At 37.7% G+C, this 21,301-nt stretch overlaps 1 protein-coding gene across 4 annotated transcripts in view; it reads right to left on the bottom strand.

The window, feature by feature from the left end:
• Positions 1–21,301, bottom strand: part of Rpb8 (DNA-directed RNA polymerases I, II, and III subunit Rpb8) — a 72,340-nt gene that overhangs the window by 25,016 nt on the left and 26,023 nt on the right. For 2 of the 4 annotated variants that reach the window (XM_072012739.1, XM_072012742.1), the window contains exons 2-3: positions 16,245–16,328; positions 10,274–10,454 (exon numbers count right to left, since the gene is read on the bottom strand). In XM_072012739.1, the coding sequence (XP_071868840.1) occupies positions 10,274–10,454; positions 16,245–16,328 (265 nt within the window). Of the gene's footprint in view, positions 1–10,273; positions 10,455–12,324; positions 12,790–16,244; positions 16,329–19,528; positions 19,916–21,301 lie in introns of those variants that run through there. The other 2 variants (XM_072012743.1, XM_072012740.1) reach the window with 2 other exon arrangements.

Below are 21,301 nucleotides of genomic sequence, written 5' to 3'. Positions count from 1 at the left end.
ACATTTTTGTACATTTACATCCTTAAATTTTCTACAATTGCACAGACTCTTGTATCATAACATAAAACACTAAATAAAATAAAATTTGTTATATTTCTTCAATATAGCCAGTAAGTACGCTAATATTTATAGCCATCGGTGTACATTACTTTCGAAGCAAGTAATCTAACCGATACATTTTTCCTTTGCATAAGTTATTTCTTCATCCCTAAGCCACGTAACCTATTTCTTTATGGGCAAGTATCAACTACTCCTACGTGGGTGGTTTCTGAAAAGGCTGTGGACGATACGAAGGAAGGAAAATACGACAGGCGCAACAAGGTAAAATCTACTCTTCCCCGTATCCTGAAAGAGAGAGAGAGAGAGAGAGAGAGAGAGAGAGAGAGAGAGAGAGAGAGAGAGAGAGAGAGAGAGAGAGAGAGAGAGAGAGAGAGAGAGAGAGAGAGAGAGAGAGAGAGAGAAGTGAGGAATTCATGCACGAGCGGCCGTCAGGGGTTGACCTAATTCCACTTCGTAGGTTGGCCTCTGACTGTCTGACCTTTTCCCAGGAGAGTTCCTGGCGAGGGTACACGCGTACGAACCTGTGAACCAGCTACAAATCGTTCGAGGGACAGAGAGCCACGGCGGACACGTGTACGGCCTCCATAAGCAGGAGAAACATGCGCAATATGGGGAGAACGCGTAGTACGACAGTGCGTAGAATACGCATGGAACAGAAATCGGAAAATAAAATCAATAATGGTAACGCGGGAAAGTGAAACAGAGAGAGAAAGTTTGGAGACTTTGATTCCGTAAGTTAAGTATTATTTGTCAGTTGAAGGATAATTAGTATAAAATGGGAGAATAAACGAGAGTCGGGAAGAAGAGGAAAATAGAGAAGAAAAGTGACTGCAAAGTTTGATTATATTTTTAATTGTAACGGCGAGTCGAGGTGTAATAGTTAAAAAATTGGAGAAGAAGGGAAGTAAATGAAAGTCAAGAAGAAGAAGAAAAGAGAGAGGAAAAATGACTACAAAGTTTGATTATTTTTAAACTTAATCGCGAGTGAAAGCTTAACAGCCCAGAAATTGGAAAGCAAGTTGTAAGACGGAAAAATTAAATTAGAGAAGTAAAATTTAATCATGTAATGAAGCTGACTGAGGTTACTGAATGTACTGAGAAAACCCAGATTACCGTTTAGTGATAAATCTTTTGTGCTTATTCTGTGGCGCAGTATAAGTAGATTTGTCCGATCAGGGTCAGACTCAACAAGTAGTCGAGTTGCTATATGCGACTATCCGCAGGTCATACTGCCATACTCTTTTAAAAAAGGAGGAACAGATTAAACTTTCCTGAATTTCAAACAAACTAAATCTGAACTCCATAAACAGACTGCATATTTTTATACATTTATGGAAATTTATGGAACGCGAATAAATACAAAATAGAAGAAATGCATAATAAGTTTTTGCGCAGAAATATACATACGTATAAAATATATAAAAAAATAGAGTACTCGTTATAATATTTAATAACTGAAACAAATTTCTACTTCAGTTCTATCTTAACTCGAAAGTTGTGTTCTCGCACGATTTTCTCTTCCCCTCGCCTTATGCAATTCGTAACGTATCTAACAAAAACGATATCTATCCAATACACCATCGGCGAAAGCCTAATGATAAATCAAATTATAAAACTATGAAGCAAACACGAAGGAACTTCCACAAGAAGAAAATTGATAGAAAAAAAAGTGTAACGAGAAACGGGGCTGGGATTAAGCCGTATCCAGAAAGGAGAGGCGAATTTGCGTAGGTGTACACAAGCGCCGTAGATAGTGGAGGTTCGCCAGGCAAGTGCGAAACGACCGTGAGGGGATAAGCGAAACTGGGTCATCCCTGGGAACCGGAGAGCCTGGGGCTCGTGTCCGGGAACACGGCTGGACACAGAGAGGAAAAGAGAGAAGATAGAGATGATAGTGCATGTGTGCGTGTACCTAGTGAATATATCGGCTTTAGAACGGAAGTCGGCGCACGCATTATTTACAAAAAGGAACCTGCTCGCTGGAAAATTGTGATATCGTGGGCTCGATTCCTGAATTATGCATTGCGCGCCGCTAGCTTATCAATGCATGAAAGAACTCTGAACTCTGAAAGCGCTGAACGAATGTGCTATTATACTGTCTAGGAATTGGATGAATCGAGTGAAAACGTAGAAGTATGAATTCGTCGTAAATCGTGGCAATAAATAATATAACGTTGCTCTCGGATGCTGTTCTGCTGGGAATGAATAGAGGATATAATTCAGAATGATAAAGGTCATGAAGCGGGTTGATGAAACATAAGGAACATACGGGGGGTGCAGGAAGCAAGGATACATTTCTCTTGGTGCCAATTTGTTGGTGCTGGCTTAAAATAATTCATGGTATTACTGGGAAGATTGTCTTCTTTTTTCGTCTAAGTTGGTTGTATGTAGAATAAGGGGAATGATAAAAGAATATACTCTTCATAAGTAATATATAAGAGTAATTGTGTGAAACCTTGTCTCAGTTTCATCAATACAGTGAATGTAATACGGTAAAAGAGTTTTAGTATCAAAGAATAAAAGGTATTAAAAGATATATTTGGTATATGGACTGTGGATGTTCCTACGATTTTGGAAAATTTAGAAGTGTACAGATACACAAAATATTTATAAATATTATATAAATTATATAATATCCAAAGTAAAGTAATTTAATCTTATTTAACATAAATTAGTTTGATAGGTTTAATAAAAAGGTCTGATACATTTAAATTGAATTAATTTCTTCCAAATAATTTTGTCCACCGTATACGTATAATATATAGTTAAGGTAAAGTCATTTTGACAGAACAATACACATAGAGAATTTATGTTTCGAAGATGCAAGACGCGTTTCATTCTCGAGCAAAGACAAACGATCTACTTGGCCAACAATGGTCATGTACCATCATCATTGCCTGTGCGAAAATATTAGGAGAAAGAGCAAATAACATCCACTATCTTGACGTATGAAAACATATGAATCACTGTGCGTATTTGCATATTCGAAGAGAGGAAGAGATTTGAGAGGCGCCGATATCATCGACGACAGTTGACCTAAATCGTTTGAACGAAAAACAGGCGGGTCGATTATATCGAAATAATAATTCTGCCTCGGAACAGACCATTCTCGTTTGATACTATGACCAGGCAGCACAAGAGAAAATCTATCTGGTCTTAAGTCATAAATTTTATATTGATCAATTGTAGAAAGTTAATTCGACTTGTGTTGAATTTTGTAACTAAATTGGAAAAGTAGGTTGCACATATAGGAAACATGTAGCAATATATATTTTTCAAATTATCACAGAAGTAAAAGTTATCCTGATTAAGAAGACCCAAAAGACTTCTACTTGCCAATTAACTCGAATGTTTTGTTTAAAAGTTTGTAAGGAGTTTTCTATTCAAGATACTGATACTAATCCTTTATATTCAGAGGACGCTTAACATTTTGTAATATTATTTATGAGAAGATTACGTGAATACTGATATACAAAGCATATCACAATTCTTGATATTTCCTAAATTATCACGAAAGCAAAAATAGCCAAGATCTAATGAATCTCACCTTAGTAATTAACTTAAGTGTTTACGTAAGTGTTTTGGAATAATCTACTATTCTTTCCGTCAATTACAAGGAATCTAATACCTTGTAACAGAGTTTATGGTGAGTTTAGGTGGATGTTATTCATCTATGGTGGAATTAGAGGATCTAACGAGATATATGGAACTGCAGCGATGCAGCTAGAATCGTACTGCTCGGAATACGTGGATTAATGTAACATAATCGAATAACTGGAACCACTGAGTCCCCTTCTGCGTTCACGACGTGACGTCAACGACTAACTCCAACTTGTACGTGACTGTTTCTCTGTATTTATCACTCTGTAGCTGTAAAATAACTCTCAACACACCGTTGAGAGTTTCCTAAATGAGACAATAACATTAACAACGGGACCGAGCGACTGGTCCAAGTTTCAGACCGACCGAATTTATGAATACCACGAATTTAGAACGAAAAATGATAGATCGAGGGTCAGAAAGGACACATAAAGTGAGATAAATTGAGCTTGGAAGGAGAAATTTGGAAAGGAAATTGAGCTAATAAATGATAGTGTCATTGGGGTGAATCTAATCTTTTGAAGATGCAAAGATTTGTAGGAATTCGTGTCCTATTTGTCATTGCTTGATATTGTTTCACGGCAATATTAAAATAATAAAATATATGATAGGTTAACAATTTTGACGAATATATATTTTGTTATACAAATAAAAGGACGTTCCTGAGAATGTATGTTAAAGAAGAACGTGTGTTTCGTACGTGGTAGTTGTAAAAAATTGCACAAGCTAAAAGTGTGATCAGCTGTTGTTAAATAGTCAGGACAGGATTGCATAATGCTTGCATTACGTGACGGTGCATTCCCTTCCTCCTTCCGCTCTTCCGGATAGTCTATATACAATGAGTACATAGAGCCTCTAAAGTACAAGGCTACGAGCTGACCAGTGACGTACGGCATACTGGCACGTTGTAGGCACCTCTATTTTCATCGTTTTAAGAGTGTTTTAAATGCAAAATAATCATTGATTAAAAGTTTCAAACCTAGCAACACCTAACTTCCTTAAAAAATAAATAATATATAATGAAGCATTATCCAGAAATAATAATTTTACCATTAATTATCTCCTTTATATTTTAATCATTTCCCAAAAAGCTTTTCCATTAAATTTCACTGACTTCCTCTTTTCATTATTTTTCTAAAATTAGTACTCCACCTTTAGAGATGATTGCATCCTTCCTTATTATTCTACTAAATTTAAGATTTAATTATTAGAAATTGTTGCATCCTACTTTCATTATTCCACCAAATTTAGGATTTATTTTATTATAACTATAGAACAACTATTAATACTACTATTTGACTCATCGTGTATCTAATGAATTCTTATACACACCTACACCATCATCGATGACATACTAGAAAGGAGCGTGCTCATTAGAGGACGGAATGAAAACGTACCTCCCTGCCAAAAACGCGATGCTGCAATGCTCGCTGTCGTCGCAGCGTAAGTCTTACATAACCCTATTCCCCTTACTCCTAGCGCCACCTAGACGACCCTTTGTTGCAAGCCGTAACGCAATGTTTTTACGTGCTCGTCGCTCTCCCTCTTTGCTGTGCTCGCACGAGTTTTCTAGAAACGCAAAGTCGAGTGACGTGGCGGTTAAATTTTCCACCAAGTTGCACGGATATATTTACAACGTCAGGATGAGTTCGAACACGGTCGCTTTTTGATTCTGGGCTCCCTTACACTGAAGAACTTGTTAGACACTCTGATGGTAAAAAAGGGTCTTTTGTTGTATAATTGGCGGAAGAGATATATAGAGTTATAAATTAAGCCGACTGTTCAACTTAGGTTCGTGGGACTCTGAGCGAAAATTATATTTCAATAAATATTAGCCAAAATGTAGATAGTGTTTTAACATTCAAATTTTACATTATAACATTCTTTGCTAAATATACTAACAGAACTTCTTATCTCCCCCTATATATCTCACATTACTGTATTCAAATTTTAAAACATGCAAGCTTTAACCCAATCTATCCACTTTTATGATTCCACTATAATATCTTCAAATTTTATTCTAGTTCTAAGTATATTTTTTTGATCAATTTGATATCTTTATGGAATAATAGACATATTTTGAAATTGAAGTGTAATGAAGTTATTTATAAATATAGATTGGAATGCTGTAGTAAGATGTATAGAACGCATTAAAACCTTTTAGGTGCAGGGACCTTGAATCTAAAGCTATTCGCCTACGCCTGTGATAATTTTGATCTTGTTTGTCAATGCTTACGAGTGTTTAACACAAGTCTAACAAATTTTTAGAATAAATTTCCTTAGACATATTTGTAATAGTAAAGAAATTGAAATTTGATTAGAAAATATTAGGAAACGCTATTTCTAAATGCTGATAAATGTCAATTTCATGTCAAATTTCAACTTCGAGTAGATTACGGATATTCATGTATTTATAGAACAAATTTTCAAAGTACACATATTATGTAAAATGTACAAAACATCCATTAAAGATGAAACAAATCTTCATCTAAATCCTATCTCTCTGCTTGTTCATCTCAACACAAATTTGCATAAATATCTTCCATTAAGGTATTAGTGTAATAGCGAATATCTCTACATAATGTTGTTTTAATGTTAGGAAATCCTGATTTACGATTGATATAAAAACAATTGTTACTAGACTAACGAAATCCATTTCAGGGGATCGTCATAAGCGGATCACAGCGAGAGGAATTGAGAGTTCATTAAGATTTAATCGGAATAACATGATTCGATTATTCCATTTATACTATCGTGATATAATTATCGAAATAGCGAATGTCTATATTTGTGCACTGCTGCTTACGCTACAGATAACAGAAACTACGATAATACACACTGTCTATATGTTATATTATTTTGAGCCTGCGTTTTCCAACACCGCGTTAGGAAGATAAAGATTAATTTATGCGCGCATTGAATGGTATTTTTCGCATCAAAATTGTTATTCTACAAAAGAATGACAGTTCTTTAGAATCATTCATATTTTTGATTAAATATTAAGTCATCCTGAATATATACAAACACGCAATAATTAGAAATTAAATTGTTTTCACTGGGGACGTTTAATCATCATAATGGCAGTGATGATGTCACGCCAAGCATTAACGCTGCAATGATCTAATGAACACATCAGAGGATATCAAGTGCGGCTTCTGATCATGTTAGCTTTTCGTAAGAAACTTCACTACGCATTTTATTACATTGTTCTATCTGATTCTTTGCTTCCTAACCAAATTACGCACTGAATTTCAGTTCGAAAGAAATCTTCAACTGAAGAGTTTGCAGCGATAAAGCAACTCTAACATTTACATTATATTTATTGGAATAGAAAGAAGATAAAATATAATTCATATATAAAAATGTAGAAATTTATTAGCACGAATACCAGTGCGTCTGTAAAATTACTTGATTTATTTAAATTACTACTACAAAGTAAATTCCTTTAATTTTATTGGGGTTAGGTTACTTAAAAAAACTTGAAATTTAGGAAATGTTCTTTCAAATTTAGATCTTCTTAATAACGTTCTTAATAATCAACAAATGGATGAATAATTAAATTGGTTCCACTAAAAGGAAATAGATCTTCAAATGAGGAACTAATGAAACACATATTGGAAACTTAGCGCCCTCTAAGAATTCGCAACTAGGAAGGAAGTCTTCTGCTGAGAAGTTGAGAATCAGCTGATTGGTCACCAGAGCGTCAGCTGATTTTGACAGCACAGTCGACCTTGTGCGCATCCTAGCGCGTCGCGCGCCCTGAACCAATTCAAATATACGATTTATGGCGACCACGCATGCGCGTTACGCATACGCGCTTACTGTTTGCATTAATAACATCCAAAAGTCTTTTCGATATTACCAGCCCATTAACGGAATCGTTACTTTAATTTGAATATAGGAACCTTCATAACGTTTCTATTTTATAGATATTTAATTTAGGAAGTACCTTTTGAATAAACAAGTTGAAAGATGGTTCAACTACAAAGAAATTCATTGAAGATTTTATCTTCGGAGGTGCTTCACTATTATGATGACATGCGTACTTGCGCATTGTTCGACTTGCCAGAGGATCAGCCAAAGCTTGCCAGAGGATCAATAATTCATTTCTCATCTGTCACGCCCCTATTTGGTGGACTCGCGATATCAGTAGAGGCGCACCACAATAAACCGTGTTAAATTGCTGAACTTAGAGCCAATCGTGTCATTAAGCGCCTGAGTAATTCTTAACTTTCGTTACTTATGCATAGCTGATATCGATATAGAATCTGATTGACAGTGTAAATATTTAAGCTGCTTTCATAATCCGTAGTAACAAATATTATTTGGTTATGACAGTCTTTATGACTTTCAATCCATAAATTGTTGAGTGCGTTATTATAGGATCCCATAAATACCAATGCAGACTTTGTATCTGATGTTTTCCAGTTAAAGTACAATTTTATGATCGTTTTTATTGTTGTTTCATTTTATTGTCCCTTCATAAAATCACCATAGAGGACCTGCAGGTAACTCAATGGGCTGCTAACGCCCTCAGAAAACTGAGATACCACCAGCTGTGTTCACTCGCTTCATTACCTACCGAGTGAACGCAGAGTGGCTCCCTGTTCTCCGAGAGCCCATTCACCATTTCCGTTTCGCTTTTACCGACCGAACGGGTTGGATGATAATCAAGTCTTTCCACGGCTCTTCTTTGGTTGATGGCTTTTAAAAAGAGGGACCCTGAGGACCCTTATTGCGCTTTCATTGATTATTGATTCAATGTTATTGCCGCATTCATTATTAATCCAACGTTTAGATATTAAAATTTACCATTTTGTTGGTGAATAATTTCCTTGTTTCATAAACTTTATTTCTCCTCGAATAATTTCATTAAAGATATGAAAAACTACATATCTGATGTAACTTGAGACACACATACCGTTCAATAATTGAATTTCTGAAAATCCCGGAAGATTAGAAAATAGCTATCGAATATGATAAAATCTGGTAATAAAAAGCTAATGGGAACATGTATATGAAAATAGAAAGAAAACCAATGAACTATGAGTCACAATAAGACTGATAACTGAATATGACATTATTGATACCGACTGGAAATAAATTTTTTTAAATGTTTAATAAATTGTGAACTGTCGCATAATGGTCAACTTACAGTTATACCAAGGTACCACCGAAGAAGAAAAACTTATTATTCAAACTCAAGATGATCGATCACTCTAACCTTAATATATGTATGCACACATACCTGACAATTATTCATTTTGCTTTCGTATGATAACTAATCTTTAAAACAAAATATAAGAAAAAGTAACGTAAGTAATGGGAATGGAAAAATACGGGATCCGGAATACATATAATGTACATGTATAATTGGTGAAACAAAACAATTACATAAGCTCTACGAACAATTTAAAATCCCTTTACGTATAGCACCGAGTTTACTTATCTTATCGAGCGTCGGCCACGCTGTATTCTCCTATCTTCGGCGCTATATGCGAATTCAAACGTGTACACAAAGCCGGATAGAGTTCGCGCGCGCAGTTTACGACGAGACCGGCAACGATCAGACATCAAAGCGGCTTCTGGTATATACACTGTACGTGACGGTAGTCGAGTTTCAAGGTTAAACGATAAGTCGTTCAAAACAGGGTTATCACGGGGCCTCTTCCAATAGAATAACCTCATCCTATTCTAACTAATCACTGGGAGTTCTCGTCATTCATAAAATATAACTAGAAAGTTAACTATATAATTTATATAAATCTAATTTGAAAGTTATATTCACAAAATTCCAAGAAACATAAATTTTCATTATCGCAAGATCATATTCATTATAGAATTTTTTACCAAGCTACTAACGTCGGTAGCGTTTACGTTTTTATCATACATTAGTATATATTACGCAAATTGGTTAAGAAATAAATTAATTGTTTAACACCATACAAATGTTAATGCGTTTATTTCTTTTCATTTTTCATACCACCGAAGAATACGTAATGGGTTCTTTTTGTAGATTATAAAAACTCTCACGGAACTTCATTGAGCACTGGAAGCGAGCCAATCAGAGATCACAGTAGAAAGAGGGCGCGTTTACGCACGTCGTCGACGCGTGCGAATGACGTCACAATGTGACGTTGCGTGCGTGCACGCATGATACGCCAAACGATTACGGTGGATCGTAACAGAATAAAATAGTGATACAGACGTGACGTGTTTCAGATATATCTATCTTTTTCACAATCTTTTTGTATGATTTTTTTTAAAGTTTTTGAAATTTCTAATTTAATATTTCTAATTGAAATACATGCATCTCTCACCTCTACATAATCCGAAATGGATGTTATATTTCAATAGATAGTATAAAAACATAGGTAGTTTCTAGATACTTGGTTATAATATTGAATACAATTTTATTACTTTTTTATGTCCAAGATAATGGAATATATATCTACTCAAAAAAGTGATATCTGAAGAAATATGTGAAGAAAAAATTCTCAGTCCATTTGTCTGACATTTAAAAATCTAACATTTCAAAATGTTTGATATTTTACTCTGCTAAAAGATCCACCAAGATTTTACAGTAAAAAGCCAAATGTAAAAATTCACTTACAGTCTACTGCTAGGTTCGTTGCTTGCCTCGTCACCTTCGATTCGATAAACCATACCGGACATCACGTATTCAAAACTATCTGCTCTGGAACCGCCTTCCTGTTCCGTCGCGTTCCACTCCCCTCCATCGGGATAACCGTCCTCCCTCAAGGTCGTTGCAAGAACCAAACGAAATTTATCACCTGAAAAAAGGAATCAGAATATTCTAATAAACTATACCATTTGAAAAATAGTTTTACAAATAACATATGTAACCATTTTAAGAAACTTTTTGCCTTTATCTAAATATTGACGCAGCAAAAATCCGCAACGTCGAAACACGGAAATTGATACCTAATAATAAACCTCAAGGTGACTGCATCGAAAATACGACTGGGAGGGCGTTGCAGACGTTCGTTTCGCCACGTTTCAAACGAAATACATACATGGTTGATCGGATTTAAACCAATAGGACCTGTCCGTTTTCATACCGCTACTTTCGCGGAACAGACTATAGACACATACGTGTGTGCACACAGTAAAGAAACGAGAAAACCGATTGACGTTTTCCCCTCTTATTGCATCATACATCGCACGTTGCAAACGTGACACGACACGTTATCGCACATTTGGAAGGAAACACGAAAACTGTAATACAACATATGTCATATCGATTATACGCGTCCTACCGATGATTATGCAAGAGGTGGATAGAGTAGCAAAAGCTTCAGAAATTACCGCAACAAAATAGGTCCTAAATTAGCGGAAGTGAGGGTAATCGAACAATAGCGGGAGAATATTTCGAAAATATAGTTATTGTTAGTATTATGTAAATATTCATTAATATTATATAAATATAAAAGAATTTCTCATGTTGAAATTGTTATAATAAAAAGGGATATTAATATATCGTAACAAGATAGAATAAAATATTTCACAAAAGGAAGCAATCCTTAAAGAATATATGTAAATATAATGCGTATTCGGAATGGATCGTTGAATAACCACATAGTATGGAAGGAAAGGGGTGAAAGATGGAAAGTAGGGAGATCGAAAGGAAGGGATGCATGGGGAGAGGTTAACCTATACAGGGAATAGGACTACTAGCGACATAGAAAACTGGGACACTAAATGAAAAGAACAAAGTTGTCAACGTAATTACATTATCAGTGGAATTACATTAAACACGTAGTTGAATGAAACATACCACTTCTCTATTGCACCTATTCGATTAAATAGGAAGCGCCACGAAGCTCGCACGTAAGAATCCCAGAGAACAAGGGTCAAGGTTAGAATTCTATACTATGTCGATGATAGATATAGTATGGTAATCGATATTACCGGCCGTGGCAATGTCGAGGAGGACACAAAGAAACGACGAATGAAAATGGAGTTAGAAAAATCTACATAACCAATTGATCATGTTACGAGATGTCTGTGGGGTCAGGCTTACATCACGATAATGGTATAACGATTATAGATTATCTAGTTGAGCGATACAGGACCATATTATCAACCCCAGCCATATTACAACCAATGCGAACTGAGCGAAGGATATGGGCTCGCGTGATTTACAGCATTAACCTTGACACTGACAGCAACGCGTATCGTTAATTCTCTTGCACCAGAAACGCATATTAACACTTTAAACTAAATTTAGGCGTTCTTAGAACACGGTTGTTTTCGAAGGCGATTTACAAAACTGCACTGCGTTATAAATATTTGAAACGTCAATACGGTATATATACGAGAAAATATGGTAGGCAAAATTAGCGGTATTACATTATCCGATATTACTAAATGCTTAAATGAAGCTTTATTTTAAATTAAAAACAACGATAGACATTTTGAAAGATAATATGACAACACATTCAGCAACATCGACCACCCCCGCGTACGAAAGCTTTAACGTGTTCCAGGGTCTATCGAAAACCGCCATCTTGTCTCACGACATTAAGCACAGTGGAGAGGAAGAGAGAATTCAACGATAGTTTATATCCATTCTTTATATAATCGCGTATCCGCATTTTTTGCACAGGGTAACTTTCGTTCTCTATTTCAATATTCACGCACCTGCACCATAATATTGCCTACAGCTCAAGGCGATTGCCAGCACACTGCTATAACTGCATTCCTCGGGTAACCACATATAACGTTTACATTATGACTATTTGCAGAGCCCCATCCTTTTTCCACTGCCTTCGCAGTCGACATGCTCCTTCTCACTGCGTAATCCGTAACACGTCTTAACTTCATGTAATTCAACATGTCCGTGCGTAGTGTAATATAGGTTAGTCGCGCGGTGCGAAACGAAACTGCGTGCACACGAAGAAGACGGTGGCACGTAGCGCTTGCCGGCTACGAAGTAACCGGCGGAAAAAGCGCGCGCGATACGCGACCAGGGAGGTGAACGCGAATACACGCTCGATGAAACGACAGATAGCGATGACGACGACGACGACCACGAAAACGACGACGATAACGACCACGACCACGACCACGAACACAACGACAACGACGACAACGACAACAACGACGACAACAATGACGATGATGACGACGAGTGATACCACTAAAAGCAAGGCAGCACACGATCAGAGAGACGAGAAGAGAGTACAGACGAACACACACACAAACCGCTTCTTCTCTCGGAGAACGAGTATCGCGACCGACACGGCTACGAGTCGTGGACGTTTTGACCTTGGCATTGAACTTATGGGAGCTGCCGGCTGAAGCAGGAGAGAGGAGTGGAATACGAGCGACGGGGAACAGAGTGGGGAGTAGAATGTGGTACGGGCAAAGCGGGGCGCATGGGAGGCAGATTGCGTCATCTCGCGCAAGCCTGTGCGCCGCGCGTCAATACAGCGGGACTGCCTGCCTGGCCCTATGGACTAACCTTCGTTCCCCTTCCAACACAATTCCACGCGCTCTATTCTGCACGATCGACAAGCTCCTTCCTGCAAAATCCATCCCGCCTCTTTGCTCCTCGCCAGCTGTAAACCAGCAATCTCCATTCCTTTTTTACTATGTAGATTTCGATTATGCTACAGATTACGTTATAGCTATAAGACTTATTTTTACGCGAATAAAACTTCTTAGTTATATTATAATACGAACTTCTAGAATTAGTATGTATGTATTTAATATGTATTTATGACTTCATTTTATTGTTTCTGCAATACTACAATATAGTAAGTAATATAAAAGAGATAAATTGAGCTATACAGCACTGAAGTTAATCGGGGGTTACAAGAAAGACGTAGAAGGAAACACCATTCTCAGAGTGGCAGCAAGGAAACAGGATATGAATCTGTAAACATAGTGAACAGGCAGGGGTGGATCGACGATGCGGTGCACCCCACCTCTTTCTCCCTTCCTTGCTACCGGTGGGTGTGACGCACCCACTCCCTCTGCAACGCCCGAATCAACGAGATACATCCAGAACTGTCCGTGAGCCGAGTCAAAATGACGATATTTGGAGGGAGGAGGGGTTAGAGATTTGCTGCAGCGTGACGTGGCCTTGGGCATTTACGAATCTAATATACATTATATTACACGTGCTGTTTTTTTCATCAGACTGATTCGTCTCGAATCGGAAACAAATTTAAGTCGAATTTGGAAATGTCCAGAAATTTTCTAATAACCTAATTCTCATTGTATATATCGAATATAATATGCACCACGTATTTCAGCAATCAACAAATATTTTTTCCTCCTTACCTCATCTTCCATTAATGATACAGTTGTTGCGCGAATGAACAGCAGTAGTAAAAACACTAACCAAGCGGACGACCTTTAGCATCAACTTACACGTAGAGATATAGACGTCGCGTCGCTTTGCACGTCCGCGTCGCCGTAAGCTCCAGCAGCTTTTCAAAGACGCGGAATTCATAAAGGAGCGACGTTGAAGATACTGAAACTAAATGACGACAGAGGCGTGTTTCTCAAAAAAAAAAAAAAAAAAAAAAAAAAAAAGAAGAAGAAGAAGAAAAGAAAAAAAAGACGAAAATATGTCGTATCTCCACATTAAAAAATGGACGGCTCACGTGTCCTAAACACGACGAGGTCGTAGACGAAAACAGTTCGTTGGCACAAAAAAAGCAAAAGAAGTCACCTTGAAAGTTGTAAGTACACAGTAGGCCAGCAGCAACTCGCTTCGAGCTGTGCGGAACACGTTCCGGCAGTGTCCATTAACCAAGGTCGTCCTTCGCACGTCTAAACCAAGAAGTGGTAGAACCACAAGAATAAAAAGACACGCGTGGAGCAGCACGTGTGTCTTTTAGCACGAAACACGTGTCGTGTTTACCAAAGTATCAAATATGACGGCGCCGTTTATATAAATTTCTTCGATATCGATCGTGCGTGATAAAACAATCATATCGTCTATCTTCTAATTTTTACACCAAATTTGTACACTATCTCAGTCCTCAAATACGTTTTATTATGAGTTTCTGCTTACAAATGAAGGAAAACATGGAACAATTTTAGCGCATCAATGATTTTGGCATTCGTTCCACAACCGGAAAACGGGCGGTACCCGAAATTCGCTCAAGAAGGAAAATAGAAATTTCTAAATATCGCCGCGGTTGCCAAATTCACCCCACCTGTTCCGCCACTTTTATAAACGAACATATATTTCATTCTGCGCTTCGGAATTCACATCTTTACGTGTGTTTTGGTCGTCGGAATGAAAATAGACAAGCGTAACAAACAATGTCTTATAATATAGTATTGTTTGTAGCCCCGATAGAATGTATTTTAGCTTCGTACATTTATCGAACGTTCGATAATATCTGGTCTACGTATTCGCAGTAATTACTGATCGTTTTTACTGATATCGCTCCTGCTTTGATTAAAAGTAGGAGTATCGCTTCCTTTGTGGAAGATAAAAAATGTATTACATTATGTTCCTTCTATTCGAAACGATTTCATCAAAAATTTTCTCGCAATATATGAAACAAAATTGAATTTAAGTTACTAAATATACATATAATTCTAAGTTAAAATTTTGCTTTTCCATGGCATCAATTAATACGTTTAATCTTAGCATTATGCACGACTTGAATCGTGAAAATATGTACTTCACAACGATGATGAAACTTTTAGACACTACGTCGAATTAAAGGAGATGGTAAACTCAATATTTATCTTGCAACATTTACAGACCGTGACTACATATATATATCGAACAAGTATACGCACGCAAAGTTGCGAGCCGCGCGCGATGTAAACAAACACCTAAGAGCTCCTGACAGCGCCTCTGCTATAGCAAACAGAATTTTCATGCGATCTGAGTCGTCCCTTTGCTAACAGACGTTGTTTAAGTATTTTTCCCTCTCGACAACGTTGTCAAGTGAAAATTATAATATAAGCAGACGAAATTTTACCGCTGACAAGAAAGTAAGTCTAAAAACGACGGTCATTAATTACGCGTGGAACTCGTCCTACATGACCGGCACCTTCTTTTCTGAAATTGTAATTCTTAAACTTTGACAAGTTTAAATAGGACAAACTACATATCTTCTAAGCATGTATAGCTTCGGGTCAAAAATATTTTTGTTCGTTAGAGAATTTAACGTCGTTGATCATCGCCGGATTTGTCACGTTGGTCGACACATGGTATAATGAGGACCATATGTTTTTTATCAAGAGAAGTGGTTTTCGTAAAGCTTCTCTATCTGATTGAAGTTATATTTGACAATAGCTGGATCATACTTTGAGATTATAAAATATTTTTTAATTATGAAAATTTTTCTTAAAATTCTTCTTCAACTTTAAATTAAAAGAAAAAATGAAATTTAATGAAATAAAAATTTTAATTCTTCTTTGGTATTGATATATGTCTAATTTCAGTGTACCAAAATATTTCAGAAAAATGCCAATAGTTCTTTAATCTATTATATATCTACTAATAATATCCTCAATTATAGTTGTGGACCAATTATCTTGATGTTGTCTCATATTAAAAATAAAAATCGTGGAAAGATACTCACCAAGTTCCATAGGGTAAAGCCAGCTGTTGATGTCCAGGATCAAGTCCATTTTGAAGGACTCGGATTCGCAATGGAGCCTGCTCACTGCAACCACCCATCATCGATCGCCGCCCAGCCAAGGAAACCGGAAAAAAGAAACGGGAAAGTTGTCATCGTTAGATAAATGTTACGTGTGTACACACTCGTATATCTCAAATACGCATGCAAATATCGAGAATATACGCAAAAAAGAGACGCGGAATGCGATTAATTCTAACTGGAGACAACACATTATGTTTCCTGAAAAAAAAAAAAAAAAAAAACTAAGCCATCACGTGACGTTTACGTCAGCCATAGATGATTCATAGTCTTCGGCAAATTTGTCGTTGTATCGTCGTAATAATAGGTTTCGATTATGAAGGATCGGGGAGAGAAGAGAAGAAAAGGAAGCGAATTTTTGCAAATCTCTAGTGAATGCGACACAGCCTTGCCACTTGACGGCTACCCACCGGTTTGACGTCACTGTCAGCTAACCAATCGCATTTGATTCACGATACGAATTTATCGTTCGAGCCGACATTCGCAAAACTCGCCCATATAGGCGACGAGGAGGGTTCGAACGTTCGTTTAAGCTATGTATGTAAAGTGTACAGAGAGTACGAGACAGACCAACAAGGCTGCCTTGCAAGGCGTGCCTCGCACTGTTTGTATACTATACATAGCTGAAGCTACGGGACACTTTTGATCTCGACAAAAAACCGACAATCGTGGCTCGCCCTGAGGCAGCCTCGCAGGTCTTTTTCGCATTGTCCATACATCATTGTACACAGTTTTGGATACATGCGGCCGCGCGCGCGCTCCACTTGACACGTGTACTTGTGGCGAGCTTCTAGCTAAGCTCACGTAAATACTTGCCCAGGAGAAATACGTATACATTTCCCTGCTTTGTTCGTGACTTTCTTTTTGTCAACATACCTAAAACTTTGCGCTCGAATGCAGCATTTTTTCTAATTAATCGAAGAAAATTTTTCATTTTTATTGTATTATTCATTTGACTTTTATCAGCATGACATAAAATTAAGTGATAGGGTAAAGTTTAAAATGTTTCACAATGTTAATATAACATGTCATTATCATATTTTGTATAATAATATTTTGGCATTTAAATTTATTGAAGATGCGTATAAACAAAGAAAAATTCCGAAAGTTCAATTATACGATGCAAAGTATTGAATATCGATCGGGGATTACGACCCACAAATCGTAAACAAGATGTCCTTGAAACTTCGAACACACTTCAGCAACGTTTACCAATGTATACCAGATGTTTTGTTACGGGAACAGTTCCACCTAGAATCACCTGATTTTCGTTCGCGCTCGAACAAATAATTCGTTATTAGCGACGTTAAGCTGTATCTCGCCTCAATTACATAATTCGTCCTTGCACGGGCACTTCGTCTTCCCTACGCCATTGTACTCGCCGCTGTGAATCGGCCAATAAGATCAGAGCTGCATCACCGCGCCGATCATTGCAATGGACCCGTCCGCTTCACGCGGCAATTTCAAATGTACTTTGGAACTTCGCGTCGTCTGCCCTGAAGAGACGATTTTCTTAGATTACACGTATCAAACGCGAACCGTGGAACGCGACCAGGTACACAAAGTAGTAATACGATAGTATAATTCAGCGGTAGGGCATGAAATAACAGACGTCCACCGAAATGAAATTGCATCGCGGGAAAATGAAATGAGAACGCTGTAGACAGGTTGATTTAAGGTCGCGAAACGACAACTTAGATTGACAAAATAATCTTCTTAATAATACAATTGTGATTTAAGTCTCTTTGAATGTATAAACGACTTTTATAATATGAAATATTTTTTGACAGAACTTTTGAAACAGTTATAGTGGTGTGAGAATTATTATCTATTAATATACTTAGTAATCCGAGTTCTTCTAAATATGACTAATTCCTACATATATGAAGTATACATGTGTTTTTAATAGAATTTTTCCATTTAACTAGAATGATGTTAGAATTATTATCTATTAATTTCTCTAATGGTGAAATTGAAATCTGAGTTTCTTAACTGTGTGAAAAATTTCTATGTGAAATAAATAAAAAGATATGAAGTGAAGTCATGAAATATGAAGCGTTTTTAAGTAAACACGAATCATCTTTTCATAAAATTTTTTGAAGCGTCACAGTAATGTTGGGATTATTATCTTGCGGTTGGAGAACGGTATTTGGCCTTTGATGCGTTCGTTCATGAGAAATCGCCCAGGGACGGGCCTAATTTGTATGTATCGCATTGTTCACATCGGATTTGCGTGAATTAATGAAATGTCTTTCGACGACGTGACTCGGTGTACATTTTAAGTACAAAAAACTTCAATCTGCTCCGTCGACAACTTCGTAAAATGTTTGACAATAGGTTAACTGCCGCAATTATTCTCGTTATTTCTCATTAATTTATTTCAATGTAAAAATGCAATACATTTAAAGTTAATATGTATAAAACTTTATATTAACCGATCGTTGTACTGTAAACGTTACTTCAGTTGTATGGCAAACAACAAAGAAATATAAACTATATGTAGATAATTTTCTTTATAAAAGTGCCTTATAAAAATCTGGTTTAAAGTAAATGAAACATTTCTTTCTCGTGTACGTTGAATTTTATGATGAATTCAAAGTCCAACCGATGTTAATTTTATCGATAAGCAGTTATTCTACGATAACGAAACGTTGCACGTTGAAAAACAAAGGATTTCACGAGAATTGAAAATTAATCTGATGACGACTGGAGATCGACGATGCGACAAAATCGCGAACGAGCCTGGCCAAACGGAAAAGGGGAGCGAAGACGTGGAGACAATGGAGTGCAAATACTCGTCAACGGCGGCACGTTTCGTATTTACACGTTTAATTCGCGTTTTCCGGTTGTGCAACAACTTCCCAAGAAATACATATATCAAAGAAAACCAGAGGCTATGAACGTGAGGATGAGAGAACAGCTAGATAATAAAAAACGGAGTGACGAAATTGCGGAAGAATATCTTATGATAATAAAGAAAATGATGCAAGCATAGTCATACGCAAATCATACTACGTGTTTCGTTTCTAACGATCGAAAAATATTCGATGATCATCGAACACAATGTTGGCTGTACAACAATATGCTTCGCACACATGAAATCATGAATTGGCCGCTCGTAATCGAAACAACATAGCGATTGAAGGGAAAACAGACATTTTTCATCTACGTGATCGTCTACATCCTAGCTTCCTCCAATTACTCACGCTAATCGCCACGGTCGATCGTTGACAGTAATTCCATGATCGCGTGAACGACGGCAGCCACCTGGACAGCTGATTTTCTTTAAATCCTTCCTTCTCTTCTACCAATCCTCTCAAATATACAATTTCTCTATAGATCGTCCAACCGTCGAGATCCAATCCCAATCGCGTAATATCTTCCAACAACTCCATTCTCAAACGGCAGCTTGTATTCTTTTCTTCGAAATCCTTTCGTTTCATCTTCTCCATCGTCAGAGCCAGTAGAACTTTAAATTACTTCTTATACGAGAACAAAATAAAAACGGAGGAAAAAAAAAGGAAGTATATACTCGATGAAATTCGTGTATCGATAATCGTATCGTGTATTATTCGGAGCAGGCCTCTCCACACCGCGAACGATGATCAAAGGATCCAGACAGAGAGAAAAAGAGGGAGAGAGAGAGAAACACGGACCTCGAGGCTGGCGCACGGTGGACTGATCCGTTCCTCGTTGCTGACGTTGCTGCCAGCTGCTCGACTTCTATGTGCCGACGTGGAGAGAGAGCAACGACGACCTTTACGGTCGCCCAGTGGTACGAGTTCTCCAACGAAACGCACGGAACCAGCCTCTATCCCCCACTACGTCGCCCCTAACTCTCACCCTCTAATCCTTCCCCTCTTCGTCCACTGAACGCCGGCCACCATCCTCTTCACCATCGCCTCCAAAGTCCCTCCTCGTCGCTCTCATGCTCTCGTCACACGAGCCAAACACGACTAACCTAGCCTCTTTCTCCTTCGCTACCCCGAAATGCCCATCCCTCCTATCCCTCCTCTTCCATCTTCATCCTTGTTCTCCACCTGTCGCACTCTAGCTCCCTCTGTGTGTTTTCGCTTCACTGGAAAGGGCAAGAGGGGTGGTTTTCGCTGGCTGGTCCTGGCGGACCCTCCGCCACTGGATAGGTATACATATACTTCCATACACGTTCCGCAGGATATCTTTGTCATCCTCGTTCTTTCTCTCCTCTGACAATACCTTCTTTTCTCCTGCTTTATAGTATGTATGTTTCTTTAAATATTGAGTCAACAGGAATTGAACGTTTTGTAAGATATCAGTAAGAAAAATCGAGATGAGGTTTTCTTTGCTTTTATGCCGACTAATTGGAGTTAACGCGGAGAAACCGGTGTTAATAAAGACTCGTTAAAAATATCTACCCCGTCTCCTCGTAATTAGGAAGCCTTTGTTCCGTAATATATCCTATTTTATGGCGTGGTTCCTTGAATATTCTTTTTTCTTTCTTTACGGTCATTTCCTTCGTTGTTTATTTCGTTGCAAAGCTTTACTGTAGAATGGTAAACGATGAACACTGATTTGTTTCACTTGTAGATAGTTTCACTTGGTCGAGTAAGGCTGTCAGCTGGTCCTCCAGAGGGAAAGATTCGCAGCGATACTCTCCATGGTCAACCAATGGCACGGGGCGCGGCGAACGAGATACAAGGAACCAGACTCAATTTCCCCGTCGCCCCTCCATACCACTCTATTTCATCCTTTAACTACCCTCTCACCTTTACCATCCCGGCACATAATCCTACCCCTTCCTGCCACCATTCTTCGCGGTCCCTTTAAATTTCCTTGCCAGCCGAGAAGGACAGAAAATGACACATTTTCCACGAGACTGCCGCGTTTCCGTTTCTCCTTCACGATTTCGGTTTCTCTTTCTAATCTTCCTCTTTCGTAACGTTTCTTTCTTCTTTCTTCACATTATAACCGTCATCCATTTAACACAGTGAACTTGAATC

This window comes from Bombus fervidus, chromosome 11 (genome assembly GCF_041682495.2).
Source record: "Bombus fervidus isolate BK054 chromosome 11, iyBomFerv1, whole genome shotgun sequence".
Classification (NCBI taxonomy): domain Eukaryota; kingdom Metazoa; phylum Arthropoda; class Insecta; order Hymenoptera; family Apidae; genus Bombus; species Bombus fervidus.
Note: the sequence above shows the minus strand (reverse complement) of the source record. Positions and strands in the feature narration are given on the sequence as shown.